General features: G+C 43.2%; 1 protein-coding gene across 1 annotated transcript in view; it reads right to left on the bottom strand.

Moving 5' to 3' along the window:
• Positions 1–18,191, bottom strand: part of LOC101580939 (adenylate cyclase type 2) — a 200,226-nt gene that overhangs the window by 109,080 nt on the left and 72,955 nt on the right. The window contains exons 2-4 of the mRNA XM_023706620.1: positions 8,702–8,850; positions 5,266–5,377; positions 2,589–2,716 (exon numbers count right to left, since the gene is read on the bottom strand). Of these exons, the coding sequence (XP_023562388.1) occupies positions 2,589–2,716; positions 5,266–5,377; positions 8,702–8,850 (389 nt within the window). The remainder of the gene's footprint in view (positions 1–2,588; positions 2,717–5,265; positions 5,378–8,701; positions 8,851–18,191) is intronic.

The following is an 18,191-nucleotide window of genomic DNA, read 5'->3' as shown; positions in this document are numbered from 1 at the left end:
AAAGAGACAAAGAGAGAGACAGAGACTAAGAAACAAAGAGAGAGAGAGAGAGAGAGAGAGAGAGAGAGAGAGAGAGAGAGAGAGAACACAAAAAAGAAAAACAAAGGATGATGTAATATCCTGCCAGGGATGAGGCACTGAAATGTGCTGGCACTGAAAACACTGCTGACTGACAGAATGCAAAGCTGAAAGCATAAATACTTCAGGATTCCCCTCATAGGCAGCACCTTACACAGGCAAACTCATGGAAACAGAAAGTGAAACAGTTGACCAGGGGCTGGAGAGAGGGAATGGTGCCTTTCTGTTCAAGGCGAGGAAAAGATAAGGAGAAGACACAATGACAGTTGGGCACATGACATGTTGAATGCACTGAAGGTGTTTTACACACATTTCACTACAGTAAGACAATGAACTGAATGAAGACATCACAGAGGAACTGGAGACATGGCTGTAAGTAGAGCGAGGAGTCTTTCTCCCAAAGACTTTTATTTTATTTGTTTGCACATGAAGTGTTTATTTTAAGTATTTTAAGAATAGAGATACATCATAACTATAAAGATTACTCACAGAATTAACAGGTTTATATTGTGTATACTTCTAAATGCAAAGAACAGGAAACTGTCTACACATTGCATAAAATAAAATTAAAAATGAATTCAAGCTCAAAAGATGAGGTCATTTACCTAGTTTTAATATGTGAACACGAAGACCTCTGAACTGGTCCTTCTTCATAACACATCCTCATCCCTTCGCTTCTCCTGCCTTTCTCTTTCCTCCTCCCTTCCTCTGTAGACCTCTTTCCCCTTTTCAAAAGTTCTCCTTTCCTGTTTCCTAATATCTAGCGTTTGTTTGGCTCTTTAAATTGTGTATACTTTGTTTTTCTCATTTAAGAGAACTCACGCACTATTTATGCTTGTGTGTTTGATTTATTTCACTGAACATTCTAATTTCAAGGTGCATCCATTCTCCTACAATGACTCACATTCATTCTTCTTTATGCCAGGGTAGTGCTGCACTGCGTACGACTATGACAGTATGCCTCACTTTTTTTCTGCACTGTTCTGTTGGCAGACATAAGGGCTGCTTCCAAGACTTAGCTACTATGAGAGATAGCCATGCACGGAGTTCTCTAATATGATGTCTCCAGCTCTTTAGGGAATGTGCTTGGGTAAGGAGGGAGTGCAAAATATTCTTCATATGTATATTTTTGCCATTCATAAGAATATGTCCTGCATCTATTTGAAAAGAAAATCAAGGCAAATTCTTTCCTCTACTAGGGAATGGGCATGGTAATTGCCTCTAGGGGCAGGTCGTAAGTAGGAAAAAAAATACCGCTTCCCTCGAATGGAGTCACTCATGTCTAGACAAGCAGAGTCATGGTAGTTACTTGCTTTTGAGAAAAGTAAAAAGTAAAAATCTTGCATAAGAGAAAGCGCATGATTTAGTTCGGGATGAGGCGAGTATGAATGTACACGACTGTCGCACAGCGCGACTTACACGGGGCACTGGGTCCACAGTGGGTTTGTGTTGGTTTCCTTCCATTCCACAGTTCTCCAATAGCACCTGCAGGGATTTGGAGTGGAGCCAACAGATCTGGACAGACAGGAGGGCCTGTGGCCTCCTCAGGAATGACGGAGCTTCCCTGGTGGAGGGCGAGGGCTCCGTTCCTCCTTTTGGCAATCCCTGAGAGCCACCTTTAAGACTCGAGCTATCCCCAGGCACGTGGCCACCCACATAGTGGACAACACCACTGCTTGACTTCTCGCTTTTCCACCCTGCCCTACGTGCTCAAACCTTAAAGCACTGACTAGAATATCACGAAGTTCATTTTCGTATAAAAATATGTGGAATGCAAGAAAAAAATCACTTGATCAAAACATGAATCCCAGTAAACTAGAATTCTTCAGTTATGCAATCAGTAAAGAAAGGGTCCTTTACAAGAGCCTTTTAGCTTCTGCAAAGGCCTTTGCTAAAGAAGAATGGATGAGAGTCTATTATTAACCTTTAATCTTTTATGTTTGCCATATACCTTTCAACAGTATCGATAACAATATTCTGAACAAGAAAATCTTCTCTAGAATCACAATGAAAAAACAGACACAATGTAGGAGACACAGTACAAATGCAAGTGACATTGTACTCATAGAACTAAGCTCAGTTTTGACTCGATAAAGTAATTCTGAATTAAATATTTAAATTAATAATAGTCTGGTGTTATAAACTTCTTTTTCCCTCCATAATGTAATTTGTCAGAAATTAGAGACACACCGAGGGCAGAGACTTTCCTCTCGATGTCAAAAAGAACTAAGTAACAAGCAAACAGCATCTTCTCATAAGTTTCTAACTCAGATTTATTGCAATCTAGGGGTAATGATAATAACAATAATAATAATAGCAACCCTTTACAGAAGCTTTAGCACTGAGTTACCCCCATATGCAGTAACTGGGTCTCTGCATATTTCTGTTTATATGTGCAGTAGTGCATTTAATTCCAGCACACAGGAAAGAAAACAGAAATTCACGCAGGTGAGAATTACAATTCAAAATTGTTCACATTTTAAAAAAGTCTTAGTAAACAGTAAACTTACTTTATGGCTTCACACATATCCAATCCCATTTTTACACAGTTCTTGGCATGGTTAGGAAGAGATATGGGGAGTCCAGAAACACAGTAATAGCAGTCTCCCAAAATTTTAATTCTCATGCATTCGTTTTCCTGAAAGAAGAAATCAGAGAGTCCCACTCGCATTAGCCTGTCGGTACGCGATATGGCCAGGGGCCGCTTTGACTGACGCTGGTCTTCGGAGAGCGCACACGCGCAAGTGGGAGAACAGGAATTTCCCTTTATTACCCCGCAAGCATCGGGCACCCTTCGCGCATGCCCATTTCCCAGACAGGAAGCACAAGGGAAAGGGGAGGAAATTGAAAGTGGAGAGAAAGCTCTGGAATTATTTCCATTCAGTACAAGCAGAGGAGAATAACAGCTGGATCTTATGTTTCGGCCTGAGCATCTCCAAACACTGACCGTGAAAGGAAGCATGCTGTACGGAGAAAATCCTTCAAGTGTAGAAATTGGTGGCCAGCGCTCAGTCTGCATTACAATCTATTGCTATTCTCTACTCTGATACTGTTACCTTCATCTATGTTCAACTCAAGGCAGATCCTTGCCTGCAGAGATATGGAGTGGTTGATCAACATCTTGACAGTGTGATAAGCCAGCATTAAACACCTCCAGATGATAACTCTGATCTTAGGTCAAAATTGGCCAACACAAAATTTCTAGCTCATTTTTCTTGGGTGGACTGCGCTTGTAATGTTCAGATTAACGGCATTCATATGCTTCAGTCCTACATCCATTCTTCACCTTTTCAGCCAGCTTATAAACTTTTCAAGAAAAGTGAAATAGCAACAAACATCTACTAAACACAGACTGTTTTCCCCTGACACCAACAAATCTCAAAGAATAGTATTCACATGACACTTTCTTTCTCCTAAGCACGGATTGCATTTGTTGGTGATTTGGCACATTTCTTTTTCTTTCTAATAGCTCACATGCTGAGGTACTTTCACAATTATTTATAGCACTACTGATGTCATGCTTAGTCGTTCCAATAACAATATCATAAATAAAAGAAAAGCAAACAATTACTTATTAGTCTGGCTCCCCTGTGATACTTCCTCATCAGATAGTCTGCTGCTAGAGAGCACGAGAGTCATAGGGGTGCCTGGCAACGATCTGGACTCCCTCGGATTCAAGGACGGGACTTGGGGAGCACGCGCTCAGTGCACGTGCTTGTGCTGCTCGCTCCAGCCATGGCATTTCACTATGAGCCACCAGCTGGTTCCAAAGCGTGCTACACTCTGGGCCAACAATCGATGGACCAAGTCGGCCCGGCCTGGATGCGGGCTCTGCTCAGACATTCTTTTGCTCCAGTGACCAGAAGAAGTCACAGTGAGTACTTCTGTTGTGAGCAACGCACTGTGTCCTCCTGCCGAGTGCATCTGTTGCCTTTGGGTCTTACACCTGGGTTTGTGACCTCATTTGGCAATAGGATCAATGTAATAAGATGTGGCCCTATTGGTGTAGGGTGCGCCCCAATCCAATACGGCATCTGTCCCTAAGTAAGAGGGCACAATAGAGGGATGGGCACAGAGAAGACACAGCCATGTGAGCACCGGCCTTATGCTGCCACAAGACACCACAGGGGCATTAATTCCTACTACAACCAGGTAGTCCAAAAGTAATCTTTTATTAATGAAAAATTTTAACAGATTAAAGCTTGACCTTTCTTTTTCTGTAAGTGATCACCTATGACACTCCTGTGCTTCCTTTCTTTTGTCAATGGAAGGAACCAGAACTGCGCTCTCACTGGTTCTTTAAAGCCCTCAGCGAGTGCTGCTGAGCAGCCAGCACGGGCAGCTGGGCTCAAGAACGATCAGCCAACATCTGCAGACCAGACCTCTTCTGAAGCTGCTCAGCCGGAGCATTCCACATTGTTTAATCTGGGCCAACCTCCTGCCATATAAATAACTAATATCAACAGACATAATGGAATAGAGTAGCTTTTGTTGAGCACAATTCAAAGACAGAATTAGGTTGACTGGAAATGTTTTTCTTAAGCAAAAACTGGTAAGAGAAACTCAACTCTCTTCACCAATGTTCACCTGCGGGTCTAGGATGGTTATCGAGAACTTGTGGCCCACACTATGTGCTCAGTTTCTCACATGCGCATCTTTGGGGCAAATCATGAATTTGCATTTCTGTTCAAATGGCACAGCACAAAAGCCAAAGGATGAGAATGAGACAATGAGAAGCAAAAGACTTGCACAGAATGTAAGTGTCCTATTTTAGCGGTTTTGCTGCATAACAATAGGAATTCAGGATGGCTCGGCCAGATGAGCAGAAATGATCTTACCAACTCCTCAACACAGAAATGCCACCAAGAGATCTCAAAATAGCACAGCACAGAGAGAACCACAAATGAAATCTCATCATCTTGAATGTATTTATTATATGTGTGCTGAACTACATAGGAGCAGCTTCTAAAAATAGCTGACAATTTGATAATTGTGTGCTGTGGCAGTTCTCCTCCCAGGTATGGGACTTGCAAATGATCAAAGCTCAGTGGCAAATGAAGCCAATGAATTTTATAGGCGACATTCCTGAAGGAGGTTTTTATGAAAAGCAGCTTTTGATAATGGGATGGGAGAAGGTAGGATAAGGTCTTAGAGACTATCACGGTAGAAGGGAAGTCAGGGCCTCACCTTTGCGATCTGATCAAACTTCCCGAAGAGCTCATTGAGCATGTGCACCAGTTCTCCTGGGGAGCAGTCACTTGCCAGCCGCGTGAAGCCCACGATGTCCGCATACAAGATACTGTGGCGACAGGTTAGAGGTTTGTTAAGAAAGTCATCACAGCTTCTTCTGTTAAGAGGTTTTAAATTTGCTTCCTTGTTTTTATACTTTGTATTTTCATGAGAAAAATATTTTCCTGGAGAGGGACTATATACCTCTTCTTAAATTTCCCATTACACTTTTGTCAGGGTTTGTTTTTGTTTGTTTGTTTTTGTTTTTGATAATACTGGGGATTGAACACCAGGGTCTTCACTTCATACCAACCCACATTTCTAGTCCATTTCTTTTTGTAATTTATATTTTCAGACAATGTCTTACTGAATTGCCTAGGCTGGAACTTGGGATTCTCCTGCCTCAGCCTTCCCGAAGCTGGAATTGCTATGATGGGCCACCACACCTGGCTACCTTTTTGTAGCAGAGATGAAGTCTGTAGGAATGGAAACACCCTGCAGGGAGCATGCCGGTCCAGGCTCGCTCTTGGATCACCAGCCCCCGCTTCCCTGCATGTGGCACATGTCCTGACTTCGCCACACTGATCCACTTCGCAAGGAACTGTGAGTGTCTCTACTCAATCCTGTAAACTCAGGATTTACTTAATGGAAATCCACATAAGCCCTGTTTATATGGTTTCAAAAAAAACTGGAATAATCTCTCTCCTAAATGGTATTGGGATTTTGGTCTTTTTTTCATCAGTCTTTATTTCTCTGAGCGCACGTTAGCAGCGCATGGAATCACGGTCCTTGTGGGGAGCCCATAGATGCACGCGCCACATTGGAATTCTTTTCTCATCCCTTTCTCCAGCTCCTTCCCCACATCTCTCAGCCGCCTATGGAAAAAAAAATATTTATTTGGTACTGGGTCTCACTACACAGTTCAGACTGCTAGTGATCCTCCTGTCTCAGATTCCCCAGGGCTGGGATTATAGGTGTGCACCATTGTGCATGGTTTTGGGGCTGACACAGCATCCCTGAGGTTCTGGAACCAGCACAGCATGTGGCTCCAGGGATCAAATCTGGGTCCTTCACGTGGCAGGCAGGCGCTTAGACTGCTGCGCTATCTCCCTAGCTCCTCCCAGCCTTTTTTACAATAAGCAGGACGGCTTCCTATGGACCAGGATGACACAGAGATAGAAGTTCTTTGTGAGGCTCAGAGTTCAGTTAAGCAAACATGGTCCCTTATAAATGTTCCCACTTAAGGTCATTTTTGAAGGAAAACTCTGGGGTGCAAGGAGGGGAGGGGGTACATGGACCAGGCGTGGAGGAGTCCTGCAGCATCCTACCCTGGACACCTGCTCTCCTATGCGTGGGCTCCAGGAAGCAGGGATGAGGGTCCGCAGAGCCCTGCATGTGCTGAGGGTGTGTGCATCACAACCTTCCTGCACATCCTGCACACAGAAGCCTAAATTCCTGCAGAGAACCTGGAACCCAACGCATTGCTGTGGCAGGGTAAGAGCACAGAGCAGGCAAGGAAGAAATATCCTTTTTTTTTTTTTTTTTTCACAGCAATGAATGAAAAACAACACAATAGCTCCTCAAAAACAAACAAACAAACACATGGTTCAGGAATTCCATTTCTGGGAATGCAGGCAAAGAACCGGAACTGGGCTTTGAGCAGGCATTTGTAAATGAACGTGTGTGGTGCTATATTCACAGCAGCAGGGATCAAAGTAAAACACACATCTGTCCCCAGAACAATGTACAGACAGAAGCCCACACAGTGGGGTGTCACTCCAGTCCATCTTGAACAGAAGCATGTGTCTATGGATGTTACAATGCTAGAAGACATTGTCCCAATGAGATAAGCCAGGCAAAGAAAGAGAAGCACTCCGTTTTTCATTGTATTTAGTGTTTTCTGCTCCCTTTACCAACAGCGCCTCTTTGGTTCCTATTCAGTATGCCATGGTTTTTCTACGATCTCCTTCAAGTTCTGTATTGGGCTGTATGTTTGTACATGCTTGGGTCATGGACAGCACATCATAGGCTCTACGTGCAGAGATCTGATGTCAAATTCAGTTTATCCTAGTAATATATGTAAATTTCAGTTATCTTTGCTTTTTCTTGATGGACTTCAAAACCTTGTTTGGTCCAGGAGGCAGCAGGCTGTAGAGGAGAGCCTGGTTTGGGGCTGAGGGAGGGAGAGGCTGGATCGCAGTTCTAGCTAATTTTTATAAAGTTTAATTGGGATGATTGTTGTTCTTGAACTTTTGGTCAAACTGACATGCTGACAACTAGACTAACAGCACCAGGGCAGGCTAAAGAAGGCCAGACATGTGTCTGTGTTCTTTAAATTTTTTCAAAGAGGATAAAAAAAAGTAGTCAAAACAAAAACAATAAAAAAATTAGAAACAGTACACTGAACAAAATAATATGAATTCAGTAATGGTTATTGTACTGCATATCATTGTCTTCCAAGTAGCTGCTCAGATTACCAGATGTAAGCATGCAAAATTGGTCAAAAGAGTAAAAAAATTAAAAAGGAGAGAGAGAAAAAAAATTGATGCATTAGCCGCTCCTTTCAATAGGCCAGAAGAAATCAGCATGATGGTGATCGGTAACAGAACAAAACCCTACAGAAAGAGGACCAGGAATAGACGGGGCACAGAAATATGTGGTGGTTCTAGCTCTACAGTGGTTGGGAGAAGAGGCTACGGAGGGAGCTCTTCTCCATCCTGACCTGAGGGGTCCACAAGGTTCCTCTCTGGGCTTAGGGAGACCAAGGCCTTACCCTGTTTCTCTTGGCCATAGTGCCCGGATGCTGGGGCATTAGCTTTCGGTGTACTATGGTTCCAGAAGTGACTTTCCAAGAAGTAGAGGGTATAACTTCCCATTTGGCAAAGTGGTAGCTTCCAAGAGAATTGATTAACATACGCATCGGTCCCTGCAGCCTTTGTCACTGGTTAGTCATATCCTAGAAACCTAGAGCTGCTGCTGGTGGACAGCAAAACACCTGGCTTCCCTGGAATGCATGGACTTCATAAAGACCTTCTTAAAGTCCATCTTGAGGGGTCAGTCCTTGTGCCTGGAAACCCATAGGCTCATGCTCTGATCCCACTGTGATCTGAACCCAGGATTCCCAGCAGAAGGGCTCTGTCCAGCCCTCTCCCATCTGTGACTGACAGTCAGCTATAGAAAGCAAGCTACTGAGGCCAACTCAACCCACTGAAACAAAGAGGATTGCATGTCCTTATCTAAATGTACAAGGCCAGAGGCAGCAGAAGGTGATGGCGTGGGGCCTGTTCCCCCTGCAGAGGGTTGACAGTTGCCAAGGAGAGATGCTGCAAGTGGGAGCTCCCAGTGACAAAGTGTATCCCCAGTCAGGCACACAATCACCCCCCACCCAGCGTACCTCACATTGGTGTGCCGCTTGACATAGAGGTTATGAAAGTTGTTTGTGTTTTCCATCTGGCCAGCTTTGGGGCCCTGCAGCCTCTGGATGATCTCCGCTTTCATTTCCATCGCTATGTGGGCCGGCAGCAGGGACAGCAGAAGACGCTCCTAAAATGCAGGGGAGATGGAGTTAGAGTGCAAAGGCCCAATCGGTGTTTTCAGTCATCACTGATTTGGAATGGGGCCAATGTCGGGACTGTATGCGTTAAAAACACAGATTCTAGAAAAGTATATTGAAAGAAAAAAGTCAAGTTTTCTAAGGTCAGACTTTGCTGTTACATTATTTATTATTGAGTTCTAAGTATGAGTTCTGCAGCACGGAGAATAAAGGCAGGCCCAGTTATTTCCCCAGGGCTCTTATTTATCTATTTTGAGTTAAAGTAGTGAAGCAGGAATAATATTAAAACCCCAGAAACCAGTGGCCAGCCTAAGATAAGAGCATTCATTTCCATGTGCTTGTTCATTTGAGAGATAAAGTACAAGCTTTATTGCACTTTAGGAAGACAACTAATATTGCACACTTCCGAAAACAGGGATTCAAACCTTTTCAAATATTTCATTTCCTCTGTGACAAATGTCCACTCTTCCTCAGTGATCCTAAGCTGATATATATAGATGTAGAGGTTTAGCTGCTGCTAAATGTCTTCTGTAAGAAACTAGAGGTGCAACTCAAAGCAATAATACATGACTTTTTGCACAGTTTTGGTTTCTAAATTCAATATATCTGATAAGCAATAATTATTAGCGTGCTCCATTTCACTTGCATATTTAGGTTAGTTAGCATAGCATACAGCCACAGTTTCAATCTTGTAAAAATATGATCCCCACATGGAAAACATCACAGAGAGATAATTGTTTAAACGTCGTTGTAAGTGCTAATCAACCGCACAGGGACGAGCAGCCCGCCTCATCGCTGGCGTCAGGCTCCGGCTGTGCCTCGCAGCTGGTGCGCTTGGCTCCCCAGCAGGACCCCAGGTGCAGCTGCCACTTCGGGCTGCACATGCTTCCTGGCGATCACAGAGTTGGGCCATAGGGCGAGCTTCCCATAAAGCCTACATCCCCAAATGGTAAATGGGGACCTTTCCTTTTAAGTTTGTCTCTCTCTGATATTAAAATGTTCTGATCTGAAGGAAAAGCTCAGTATTTCTAGCTTTCAAGCCCAATACTTTCCCCCAAATCTACAATTTCCTGAGTCATGGTCAGCGAGCTTCTGTACCTTCCTCTTCATGTTCCACCCCTCAGACCAGGGCCCTAGAGATTGGCGCCTTCCCTATTCCCGGAATCCTTTCAGGGATGACCTCCCTCCCCTCCCGCTCCTTCACCCTGGAGCTACGTCCTAACCCAGGTGCTCACCTGGAGCCCTTCTGGCCAAAATCCAGCTGGCACATTTCCAGGCACCACACCCCTCCTCCTATGTTCTGTACTATGATCACGTTAATCTCCAAAGAGCCAAGTCCTTCCTAAGAGACAGATCTCACAACCGAAAAAAGGAGAATCAAATATAGCAATTCTCTCCTCTCTCCAGCCTCATTTAACAGCAGAATGCAAATTGCAACCTATTTTAAACTCAAATGTAGAGAAACGATCAACTTTTTATAGGTGGTCTGAAAAATATAGAAAACAGAATTGATATTTTATGTAAAATAATTTTGTTTTTCTTTCGTTGTGTTAAGGGATTGTTGTGACTTCAGACTGCAATAGATTTTTGGGAACAACCAACTAGCCACACGAAAGGGTTCCCCGTAATCCTAGAACTTGTGTACCACCTGCAGATGGTGAAACCTCTGTTTATAGCTCAGGGTGGGATCCTGCACTGGGGTCCACGCACACCCTCTTGATGATAGTGTTGGGGGCCCCCTCAGCCTCTGCAAAGTGTTTGAACTCCAAGTGGAAAAGCCAGGCTACTTGCACTTAAATTTGTCTTTCTCCCTGTTACAAATACTATGGTCTGAAGGAGAAGCTCAATAGTAAGGGCTTTTAAGTCTGATAATATCTGCTCTGCTTTGCTTGGAAGGTCACTGAAGAAAGGAAAATCTGACATTTTGGCACATAGGGAAATTTGAACTCAATGACTATTTCAGAGTTTGCTAATGTAGCTGTTTGTTCTGCCAACTTTTCCATAAGCAACTCATAAACTTTAGTGCCCTGGGCATTACTTTGCCATGTTATTGTCTCAACTACACTGGACAAATTCCTTAGAATATTTTCAGAAAACCAAGATGTCCATAAAATGGATTGCTGGATACCACCATTATTCTTGTCAAAAAATGCTTGTATGAGATATCAGTCAACGTTTACTACAGAAACATGTAGGACACAAGTTAGACAAGTGTATAAAAGATTACAAGACTGGCTTACGACAGTCAGCCACAGAGTCGGATGAGGAAGGTGCAGGGGGGTATGTGCACATTGGAGACTGCAGGATTCAGTCCAAGGTCTGGAGCTTACTGCGGTATCCCATGCAGGTCCATATCAGGAGCCCGATGGGTCTGCAACAGCAGGCTGTTAGGTCCACACTGGAAGGCTGAAGGGTCCAAGATGCAAGCTGAAGAGTCTGCATTAGAAGCCAGGAGACGATGTCCAAGCCGACAGTGAACACGGGAGCTCCTCCAAAGAATGGGACACTCCATCCTTCCTCGTTTGCCTTTTAAGTCCTTTAAGCGATGAGCCACCCTAGCAAAGTTCCTTTAAGTCATAGGGTGTGGAGTTGCTGAGCAGATTAAGTTAAGCTTCTGACCATCTCAAGTTGACACAGTCCATCCACCACTACATATGACTACAGAGACTTGGCCAGTTCTCACATATCCGAAGGTATATAACAGGATTCTACTTCAACATATCATTTCTTATCATTATACATTTCTTCTTTTTCTTCATAGCTTGCGTTTTGCTGTAGAACTTGTTTTTTTTGGGGGGGGGGAGGTACCAGGGTAGACCTTGTTCTTTTAAAGTACATCCTCTACAAAAGCTCCAGAATTAATTTAATAAATTTCACCATTCTATTGACCAAAGTCTAAGATACTTCTAGTTTTGAAGCATTTCTAATATGATGGTACAAAGAAGATATTACAACTATCATTTTAGGCTATTTTTACAGGAGCAAGGTTGATAGGAAAATCCAATTTAAGCAAAGAAGATTTGTGCTTAAATTTTGAGCTAGAGATAGTCTTATACTTGTATCTGGTTCCTTCAAGAAATTATGCATATAAAAACATTTAAAGCTGTTTTACTTTTTAAAGGGAGAATAACAGTGAAATATTCTTAATGAGAACTAAATTTTTGCTCCTTCAAACTTCTAGCCTTTAGTCCTTATTTTAAATACAACTTGAGCCTATCATGATGCCGCAGCAGCGCGATGCGCAGACTGTGGGTCGTTGTAAATTCCTCTGTTCTCAACAGCAAGGAGCTATCAGAACAGCTAAGCCTCGGGTCCCTGAGCAGTTCTGATGAGCCACGTGTGGCTTCGTCATCCAGCTACAGAAAAGACACACGCGGTCATGTGACACCGTCTGTAGGCTGGAGGCACTTTCCGTCCATCTGAAACTAAGTGCTGAAAACTGTGCTAGGAAGATGTCTGCTGCAGTGTGACAAAGAGGGCAGCCCTCGCCTGCTGCTCCTACCTGCCCACACCTTCTCTTCCAGCCAGCTTTGTGTACACACACCTCAGACAACAAGCAGTGTCCACCAGCATGGACTTCTGTCCCCAGCATGTCACTAAAGCTGGATGCCAGTAACAGTTGCTACTGCTGCTTCTTTCCTTATCAAGCATAGCTTGTTTCTCCTAGGGCCTATCTTAAACTATTTGCTCCAGTTCAGTGAATTAAAACAACCTGAGTACTCTTATTGTTTGAAAGTCTTGCTTTAGGTTTGTTTGCTAATTTTATAGCAGGCCATCAGTTTTTACATATGGTAGTGATCAGTCCTCTGTTGTGGAGACAGCTGTGACATCGCGATGAAGTGGACCCCAGCCTCTTCTCTGCCACTTGGACCAAAGTGCGTCAGTGACTGAGCCCAAGGACTCAGGTGTCTTGGATGAGCCCAAGGTCTCTCGGGATGAGAGGAACCGGATGCTTCCAAGTGTAAGATTCCAGCTCTTTATGGAGGGCCCTTTCTAGAGTGTATTCATTGTGCTCCAGAGATAGCTATGTTTTGTGGCACAGACCTAGCGTAAGTGTCACACACAGAAAGGGACACAAGTACTTGGCCCCCACATGGCGCTGAAAACCTGAGTCCAGAGCACTACAGGGCAGGAGACGCTACTTGGGACTGGAGCAAGTGAGGCAGGGGAGGCTGCTTTGCTGCTGTTGGAGGAGCTTTCCATTGAGTGGGAGGAGAGGTTGGCTTGTTTATTTCATAGCTTGGAAACCTGGGATGCTTTGGGCAAATTAACATCAGTACGCAATTCAGAAAATCACTATTCCCTGGTATAAAACATAAATCTTTTCATGGGATGTACAGTTTGTTTCTTATTTAGAAACCCTGTTTACATACATTTTCATTTAAATTTAAACATTTTGACATGAATGGAAAAATAAATACAGATGTGGCACTCAGAGAGTCAAATGAGGTGGCTGTCACCTGGAAAGCCCAGGAAAATCTTGTGTCTTCCTCCTGGGGAACTTCCCAGCTGCTCCTTCTGTACATTGATTTGTAAGTTCAAGGAGATACCCAGGAAGCCTTTAGGAAGAACATTGTGAAAACGGATGGAAAGAATGAAATTACTACTCACATGTGATTACTACCCAGTTAAAAGCAGTTAGCAAAGGAAGTGCTAATCAAGTCAAATTATAAATTATGTCTATAGTCACTGATGACAGTAAATGGGTATTTCTAAACTTGAACTATTTACCATCAACTGTCAATTCAACCTTCTAAAATAGAGCCTCTGTGAAAACAGAAATCAGTCATGAGGTGGAAAAATATTCAGTCTGTGGCTATGGAGGCCTCTTGTGAGCCATAGACACACACTCTGGAGAAGGTGGCTGTGGATAATATTGCAATGCAGAGCCCAGGGAAGGGTGACAGGTAGAGTGACAAGCTGGGGCACACAGAGTCTGAGCACAGCCCAACCCAGCACTCACACTGACAACTCACTCAAAGGGGAACTTCATCAGACAAACAGAAGTTGCATGCTCATAAGTGTATAATATCAACTTGATTACCTTGTGAGCTACCTAGGGTTTAAGCAAAGGATGCTTTGGGATGAGCCTGGGTAGGTCATGGTGGCATGATCTTGTGGCCCTTTCCCTTCTGGTACCATTGCTCCCTGTCTCTGTGTCCTGACTTTAGTGAAACAAGAAAGCTTTGTTCCCTGACACAGTTCTGCCATGATGCTGGTAGACCACAGAGCTAGCTAATCATGGGTGAAATCCTCTCAAATGTAAGCCAAATTAAACCTGTCCCCCTTTAGGTCACAAGGGTCTGCTGTTGTGTCTTAGAGACAAGAAAATACAGAAAATTGGTATCAGAGAAGTGGGGTTCTTACTGTGAAGGTGCCTGATCATGTGACCCAGAGGCCTTTGAGCCACATGAACTGGAATTTAGAAGTTTGGAAAGCCTTGGAAACAGGAATCTAAAATGTTGTAAAGGCTCAGAAAACCAGAGTGCCAATAGGCATGCAGATGGTAAAGGCCAACCTCAGGAGGATTCAGGTGGAAACAAGGATTCCACTAGCAACGCTGGTAAAAATTTACACTCTGGTAAAATTTTTATCTACATTTTGCCCATGTCTTAAAAATTGCAAAAGACTGAGATTAAAAGCAGTGGGCTGGTTTATCCAATGGATGAAATTTAAAGGCAGCTTGATGCAATATTCAGGCTGTGGCATGGGAACTACTGGCTGCTTTTAACCAGATTTAGCATAAGAATCAAGGGAGAGAAGCAGAGCATACAGATTTGAAAACCTTTAATATTGGCCCTTGAAAAATCATATAACTATCTATAATGTTGGAAGTGAAGGAGGCATGATTTCTGGGAAGATTAATGCCATTAAAACAAGTACTTTACACAGGAAGAGGAAGATACATGAGGGCATCTCAAAATTAAGCAATGCTCAAATGTGCAAAACTGTCAACCTTTCATTTGAGAAGTGTTCCTGGGACCCCTCCTCAAGAAAAGCCTCCTGGGCAACTGGCTCTTAGTGATTTGTTTCACTGTCATTGGTCATCTAGTTACTCAGAAACAACTTCAGTCATGGCTCAACAGGACATCACTACTTCCCCAGAGCTTGCTGTCTTTCCCATGATGCTGATTTTACAGATGTGCAGAGTGCAAGAGTTGTGGAGCCACTGAGGCTGCCACTCAGGCTTCAGAGGAAGGCCACAGAAGCCAGGCAGAGAGCCTGAGAGGGCAGTGCATAAAGCTAGGGAACTGTAGTGGAGATCTTAGGAAGTTAGAGATGGCAATCTGCTGAGAAGGCTGTGAGTAGAATCAGTCGAAGACAAAGGATGTGACAGTTAGGTCAACTCAACTTGAGCAAGTATGACCTATATTAGTACTCTGTGTGTGGATGACTGATGTGTCATTGAGAAAACTGAGGGGGGAAAACCCACCCTGAATATGAGTAGTATCAACCAGCAGGCTTATAGTCTGGGGGGAATAAAGGGAAGAAAGTAATTGTTCCCATTTTGGAAGAGGTCCACTCTCCAGTATGCCTTTGGACAAAGGGCCCAAGTTTCTTGATCCTGACAATGCAAACTCATACAGGCAACTCCAGGCAGGCATGTTTCATCTGTGTAAGTTTCCAGTCTTTCTACAATTACTGCATCATTAATCTGTGAAGTGCCCTGTCAGCCTTTGTTCCTGAAGGTATCCTTGTGGATTCACCTGCTTCTGATGTTGTCAGATTACCAAATAAATCCATATAAATATATATATTTAATTTATTCTGTTCCGTTAAAGAACCTTAACTGATATAGAGATATAGAGAGCATAAGGGTGTGACTGACCACATCCTCTGAAACATACCAAGTGCCCCGATAAGATTCCAGGCATGGACCTGTAGGACTTAAATGTTTAAACTTTTGTATTTTTGTCTTGATTTGGTTCTATTTTTATCTACTCCTTGACCATTTACTTTTGGGATGAAAATGTTGATCTTTGTATTTTAGTATTATGTGACATGGTTTTGATTTTTTAAAATTTATTTTAATGAGAAAGAGATAGGAATGAGATAGTTTCAAAACAAGTTGGTAGGACAGTTACAATAATTAATACATTGCATATAAAATTATCATTCCGAGTCCTATTTTGTTTGTTTGTTTGTTTTTGTTTTTTTGAGGCACCAGGGATTGAACTCAGGACCTTGCGCTTGCCAGGCAAGTGCTTATTCTACTGAGCTATCTCCCCAGCCCATGGTTTTGATGTTTACAGAGGTTCACATCTAAGATTTTGCCTTGAGTCTCAGAAGACATTTTGAATTGAAGTTTTGAAAATGTTAGAATGTTGAGACATTGCATGAAGAGATTATTGAGTTCTTGGTTGCATATAGGATAGCTATGCCTGTGAGGAGGAATTATTATCTTGTGATTGTGTTTCTTTGAAACTAAGAAACTTAGTTTCTTAAACTATGTATCTTCAGTATAGTTTAAGGAAATATGTTTGGGAGTCATGTTGACCAGGATGGAATGTGGTGGTCAAGGTTAACTGTCTCAAATTCATTGGCTTGGAAAGTCTTCTAAGGGATTAGTAAGGCATATCTCCTGGTGTGTCTAGCTAGGTCATGGAAATGTGTCTTTGGGTACTGTATATGATCCTTGCTTCCTTCCTTTCTGTCACTGTTCTTGGGCTGTGCTCCACTCTGCCCTTCTTCCAGGATGTTCCTGCCTTTGAGCCCAAAACCATAGGCTGAATCCCGTGATACCATGAGCCAAACTAACCTTCTCCTCTTTTAAGCTGTAGATGTTGAGCATTGTACCTCAGTGATGGGAAAGTTTACATAGAATATACTGGAAAAATGACAAAGCAAAATGCTCCAGAATGAAGGAATTCTGGTTGGCTTAGCATCTTAAAGATCTGTCACCAAGTCTGAAACAAGCAGTGTTGGTTACCTACAGGTATCCAAGTAACAAGGCAGGTCGTGGCAGCAAGGTAGGGATCTCTTCTGAGAAGGATAACGGATGCTGATAATATCAATGACAGAAGAAAAACTACCAGTGGACATCCCTGTCATGAAAGGTTACCAGGAGCAAAATTGAGTATTTTAATATCCAATACAATGTCTCAAAGCAAGTATACACTATGGATGACTAGGCACAAGATAACATTATGTGCCCTGCACAGTTTTAGTGAACTGAATCACTATGCTAAAACTGTTATGACCACCCCTCCCTTGCCCCACTTTTCACAGGGTTGGAGCTTATATAATTTAAGAACTCAAATACCATGTAATAGATTATCAAGTGTGCTCCATGGGTACTTGATAATTATTAGGGAATTAGAGTTGGTGTTCTTTGTTTCTTTTCTTTCTTCTTTCTTTCTTTCTTTCTTTCTTTCTTTCTTTCTTTCTTCTTTTTTTTTTTTGTATTTTTTAGGGAAGGGTCTACAGGGTGTTCAGGGTCTCACTACTAGATCAGACTTGTAGTGATCTGCCTGTTTACAGCCTCACAAGAGTAGGCTTACAGGCACGTGCCACCACGCCCAGGCTCAATTGCAGTCTCAGTGCACCCTGGGGGTTGGGCTGGCATGGCAGGCCTGGGGATCGAACCCCCAGCCCCTGCACCTGCTTGCAGGCTCTTTAATCTGCTGAGCTGTTTGGCTAGTCCTCTTCGTTCTTTTATCTTACTATGAGTAAATGAGTTCTTAAGACTTCTAAAAATTTCAAGTCCAGTGGAAGGCAACACAATTTCAGATTGTGGGGTGAGCCTAACCGGCCTCTAGAGGGCACATAACACGTATGTGTGGGAGGGTGTGTGTTTAAAGGATATGAACACATCCAGATACGCTGTGCATATCACACATACCACAGTCCTCACCATTCTCTAATTTCACTCTAGAGGTCCTCTAAGTTGTGATCTCTTGCTGTTGCCGTTATCAGTATGTGAGGACGGACAGGCTTTTGTTGTATATGGTTGTCCTACAGATTTCAGGATGTTTAGCAGCATCTCTCTAGTAGTAGAGACTCAGGCAAGCGCTTATCCTACTGAGCTATCTCCCCAGCCCCTCCAGTAGCAGAGACTCAGATGTCCCCTCTCTCTTATCCTTTCTTCTGCATTAGGGGTCTTCCTAAAATGGGAAGCTGTCCAACAAGCCCAAGTTCTGAGTGCTTCCCAAGTCCTGAACACATTCAAAGCTCGCTGCCCTCATGAGCCATGGGAACTACACATAGCCCTCCTTCATACTTCCTCTTCTCACTTTGGTGCTGAATCCAGTTCTTCTGGGTTCCAAGCAGACTCTGCCTGCCCTAGAAACCATTGCTTCCATAGCGCCTGGTGGATGGCACCACCATGTCA

The sequence above is a fragment of the Octodon degus genome, unplaced genomic scaffold (assembly GCF_000260255.1).
Source record: "Octodon degus isolate 3935 unplaced genomic scaffold, OctDeg1.0 scaffold00008, whole genome shotgun sequence".
Taxonomy (NCBI): Eukaryota; Metazoa; Chordata; class Mammalia; order Rodentia; family Octodontidae; genus Octodon; species Octodon degus.
Note: the sequence above shows the minus strand (reverse complement) of the source record. Positions and strands in the feature narration are given on the sequence as shown.